Source organism: Scylla paramamosain, unplaced genomic scaffold (assembly GCF_035594125.1).
Source record: "Scylla paramamosain isolate STU-SP2022 unplaced genomic scaffold, ASM3559412v1 Contig80, whole genome shotgun sequence".
NCBI classification, from domain to species: domain Eukaryota; kingdom Metazoa; phylum Arthropoda; class Malacostraca; order Decapoda; family Portunidae; genus Scylla; species Scylla paramamosain.
Genome location: NW_026973745.1, coordinates 412501 through 417757, shown reverse-complemented (window position 1 = coordinate 417757; position 5257 = coordinate 412501). Strand labels below are relative to the sequence as shown.

The window sequence follows — 5257 nt, the reverse complement described above, 5'->3', positions numbered from 1 at the left end:
GATTAGGTTAGTGTACGTAAGGGGATGTCCAGGGGTGGGGGCGAAGCCCACACGGTTAGGTTAGGGTAGTGTCCTTAAGGGGGTGGATCCAGATTTGGCGAAGACCATGTTAAGGTAGATTAGATTACTGTCTTAAGGGGGCTCTAGGAGGGCAAAGCACTCTCTTGTTTTCAAGGTATGGCGTATCATCCTTAGACTTTTCATGAAAGTCCTAGTTTGGCTTCCCCCACCCTAAAACTCCGCGTTGTGCGTCCCGCCCCTCCTCCCCTCAAAAAAAAAAAAAAAAAAAAAATTGCACAGTTTCCTGAAGCCTGTCGAGGGAAAGGGGAGCAGTTACGTGACAAGGAGGCCTTTTCTTAGGCTGGACCGCATTCCACAGCAACACAGCAGAACACGCCACGCCCACACCAGCACAGCGACATGCTGCGCTGCCCATCTAGTCACTCTTGCCACACTGAGGTAGAGAGGCACCAACGATACCCGAGAGGAGAGTTTTGCCGTCAGCCCCACTCTTCACCACCATTCTGGGCACCAGCACGTCTCACAGTCAATCGGCGCCCAAGCTCAAGCAGTAACAATAAAACACAACGTACATGTCTTCCATGGCACAGTGATGAGCGAGCACTCTGTGAGCAGACACACAGCATTGCGTCAATTCAGTTTAGTCGTTCATGTGTTGGTCGAGAGTGTAGCCTTCTTATCAGCATTGCCTGGTGTTCCTCTTAGTCTGTTTCTGTTGGTTATACTCTTTCAGTGTCTTTCCCTCTTCTTCCACATTTAACACACTATTGTCTTAGTCTCTTTCACTTTTTTTTTCCAGTAAATAGGACTTCATCAATTACACTATCGTCTTCCTCTGTATATCGTCTTTGTAACTATCAATTTTATTGCGATCTGCATAAGCTGGACACTAAGAAAGTCGGGGTGTGCACGCTTGCCGCATTCCCCATCGCCCATCACAAACACAGCGCACATTTGTTGTCACGGTCTAAAATGGCTGATTCCGAGCAGGAAAGCCACGACGTCACAGCCTCAAGAGAACATCACGATACGCAGTAGTGCTTACTGGTGCATACAAAACATTCACATTTATTAGAAGTAAAGTATATATTGTACATCGTCATGTTTGTTCATTTTACGAATACTAAATCTTACATTAATCCACCTTCCCCGCAAAAAAAAAAAAGTAGATAAGGCTTGTAATTACGGAGGATGTGTTTTAGAGGGAATACAGGGATATTCTACGTAAAAGTAGTAGCAGTAGTAGTAGTAGTAGTGGCAGCAGCAGCAGCACCAGCAGCAGGAGCAATGACGATAATAATAATAATAATAATAATAATAATAATAATAATAATAATAATAATAATAATAATAATAATAATAATAATAACAATAACAGATAAAACATTATTTCGAGCAAAGTTTTCATGCTCGTCATTCTCACAAAAGAGCTGACATATCCTCACTATTACCACTGCATCACCGTCTTCTGCCGCTCTCTCCGCCTCCAGTTAGTGAGGGAGTGAGCAGAGTGACCCTTCAGGCACCACGGGACAGGAGCACCGTTGGGAAGATTAGTGTTTTTATGCTATATTTGTTACTGCGCCACATCTGTACCCTTTTTTCTTTACATGTCAAAAAACCTGCCATTTTTCCTTGCTAATGATGATAATGAGGATGATGATATGATGATGATGATAGCGATGATAAAGAGGAGGCAAAGGAGGGGTAGGAGGAGGAAGGGCATTAGAAGAGTGTAAGGAATAGCAGGAGGAGGAGGAGGAGGGCAAGAAGGAGAGAAATCATGAAAAAAAGGCAAAAATAAAGAATCAAAGGAGGAGGAAGAGCAGGAGGAAGGGAAAAGATAAGGAGAAAGAGAGAGAGAGAGAGAGAGAGAGAGAGAGAGAGAGAGAGAGAGAGAGAGAGAGAGAGAGAGAGAGAGAGAGAGAGAGAATAAAAAGGAAAGGAGAAAAAGGATGATAGGAATGTGAAAGCGAGGTAAAGGAAGAAAGATGAAAGGAAGATGAGGAGGATAAAGAAGAGGAAGAGAAGGAAGAGGAAAAAAAAAAGGAAAAGGAGATAAGAAGAGTATTTTCCATGATAAGTCCCGCACCTTCTCCCTGATGAATGATCCGCCCTTCTTATCCCGAACTGTCCCCTTTCCTTCTGTCCGTCTGTCTATCTGTTTATCCATCTATCTGTCTTTATGTCTGTTTGTCTGTTTGTCTATCTCTCAGCTTGTCTATATATGTTTGTCTCTGTCCCTTGGTCTGTCTCTCTGTCTTTCTGTCTGTTTGTCTGTCTGCCTCTGTCACTCCGTCTCTATCTCTCTCTCTCTCTCTCTCTCTCTCTCTCTCTCTCTCTCTCTCTCTCTCTCTCTCTCTCTCTCTCTCTCTCTCTCTCTCTCTCTCTCTCTCTCTCTCTCTCTCTCTCTCTCTCTCCTTCCTCCCTTCCTCTCTTGGCATCCATCTTTCCCAAAATAAAATAACTCGTATTATAGCACGTATAAACTAACACACACACACACACACACACACACACACACACACACACACACACACACACACACACTCCTTTATCCATTCCATACTCTCATCGTCTCCCGCCTCGCAATGGTCTCTTTCTGCGCCTCTTCCTCACACATTCGCCTCCTCCTTTGTCCTTGCGGTGTGTTCGGGCCCGAGTACTTCCTGGGGAACTGGCGTGCTTGAGGGCAGGTGTAAGAACCCACTCTCTTTTCACGTGTTTGCAAGAGTATGAAAAGAGGATGAGGGTAGCGGATGAATGTGTGTGTGTGTGTGTGTGTGTGTGTGTGTGTGTGTGTGTGTGTGTGTGTGTGTGTGTGTGTGTGTGTGTGCGCGCGCGCGCGCGCGCGTGCGTGCATACGCACCGCGCGCCCCTTTAATGAGTTTTTTGTGTGTGATCTCAAATTCAGCCCAGATTTAAGAAAATGTGTTTACGTAACACTTTTTAATGAGGTTGTTCATAAAGTAAGAGTTGTTATGCATATAACAAGAATTTACTTTACATGTTGAGAGTTTTGTTTATGAATCATTCATCACACTGTCATCGTCACTGCCAGACCGTTAGTGGCGGCAGAGTGTCAGGCACTAGTGCAGTAGTTCCCAACCCAAGAGGGGAAAATATAGGGCCCACAAACTGAGGTACAGACTGCCATGTATTGGATTTCACGCAGCTTGTTGCAGATTGTACAGTTTCTTATTGCTTTCTAGATATGCAAACTTTTCATGTCCAGTACAAAAACTTTACAGTTACCTACAAGGATAAGAATGGATTAGAAGAGTAGGTTTTCCAGTATCTAGCCTTTGAAATGTTCAGAGGTGGCTGTTGAACGAAAGAAAAAGTGCCAGAGCAGACCAGTGTGTGAGCAAAGACCCGCGTGGCATAAGCACTGGAAAGAATGACCATGATCGCCGCTCCGTGACTGATCTCGTTTTGACGGCGTGACTCGGTTTAATATCTATAGTCTGCGTCGCCAGTAACACACTCCTGCACTTTCCTCCTTGCTTAGTTATGTTTCTCTACCTGTATCTTTGTAACAGTCTCCTTTACTCCCTGCCTTTATCTTTCTCCAGTATCTTTGCAACACACTTACACGGCTTGTCTGTATCCCACTCCTTGGCTTTGTTCTTCTCACTGTATCTTTAGAATACACTCTCCGCTTCTTGCCTGTATCTTCGTCTCTGGTATGCTGTGTTATAATTGTATCTCTGGAAGATTCCTATGCCATCAGTCTGTATCTCACTGTATCTTAGTAAGGCATTTCTCACTTCTTGCCTGTATGTTTTGTTCCTCTAACTGTTTCTCTGAAACATACTCCTTCAATCCCTTTCTGTGTCTCCTCCCCTGGACGCGTTCGTATCCCTGTACCACGAAGCTCACGGTCTTTCCTCTCACCACATGACTAAGATATACGGCTTCATTGCTCAAGTCTTCCCTTACGGTCGTCTTGCGTTAACATTACTTCGATACCCCCACGTCACGGCCCTAAATCACTGTTATATATAGCTCCACCACCTCCCTCCCACATTTTTCACTGTAGGCAGATGGAAAGAGACAAATAGACAGGGCTGGGCAGGGCGAGGGAGGCACACGTGTAGGTAAAGACAGGAGATGTTAGAACATCGGGACACGAGTCAATAAATACACACACATTACCATATTCACCAGGTGTTTTGTTCCCTGCAGCCACGCGTCTCCTCTCCGACCAGTCCTCGCCCCTGGAGTTCTCGGCGCCCCGCTACTGTGCCGCCCTGCCCGAGGACAGCCCCTTGGCGGCCGTGGTAGGCACCCTCACCGCCACACACACGCATGGTGAGTACCACTTGAACATAGATCTTATCATTCATATATATATATATATATATATATATATATATATATATATATATATATATATATATATATATATATATATATATATATATATATATATATATTATGTAGGAGGGACACCGGCCAAGGGCAACAAAAATACCCTACCCTCCCCCCCCCAAAAAAAAGCCCACTGAGATGCCGGTCCCTGAACAGGGTCCCTGAACAGGCTCCCTGAACAGGGTCCGAAGCGGTAGTCAAAAATTGAAGGATAACTAATTCTCTTTTTTTTTTTTTTTGAGCGGCAAGAGCCCCGAGGAGCTTCTTCATGAGAAGTATTGAAAGTACGACTCTTCAAGGCTACCGTCCCTCTATCTACGGACGCTACATCGACGATATTTTTGTCAGAGTAAAGGACATGTAAGAACTACTAAACTTCAAGCGACGCCTCACCTGCTCTTCTGGCCTCAATTTTACATTTGAAGAAGCTACTTAAGGCCGTCTTCCCTTCCTTGATGTCCTAGTCTCCGCCTGCAACTCTGGTTTCAAGACAACAGTTTACGTGACAGAAACCAACAAAGGACTCTGCCTCAACGGTAACAGCGAGTGCCCAGAACGCTACCTTCGCTCCACGATCAGCGCTTACATCCGCCGAGCACTTTCCCACTGCTCTTCGTGGAAAAGCCTCCACTGAGAACTGGAGAGGCTCAGCCAGATCCTCGTCAACAACGGGTACAGAAACAGCGACATCATCGCAGCAATAAATTGTGCCGTAGACAAGTGGTACTGCCAGCCAGAGAAAAACACCACAGGTAGAGAAAATATCAAGTTATACTACAGAAGCTTCATGTCACAAGACTACAAGGCAGAAGAAAGAATAATAAAAGACATTATCTACAGAAACGTCAAACCTGTAGATCCA

The 5257-nt window shown here is 44.9% G+C and overlaps 1 protein-coding gene across 1 annotated transcript in view; it reads left to right on the top strand.

The window, feature by feature from the left end:
• The first annotated feature begins 613 nt into the window (after positions 1-613).
• LOC135098776 (putative neural-cadherin 2) overlaps positions 614-5257 on the top strand; it is a 31233-nt gene continuing 26589 nt past the window's right edge. The window contains exons 1-2 of the mRNA XM_064001169.1: positions 614-628; positions 4122-4335. Coding sequence (XP_063857239.1) covers positions 614-628; positions 4122-4335 — 229 coding nt within the window. The remainder of the gene's footprint in view (positions 629-4121; positions 4336-5257) is intronic.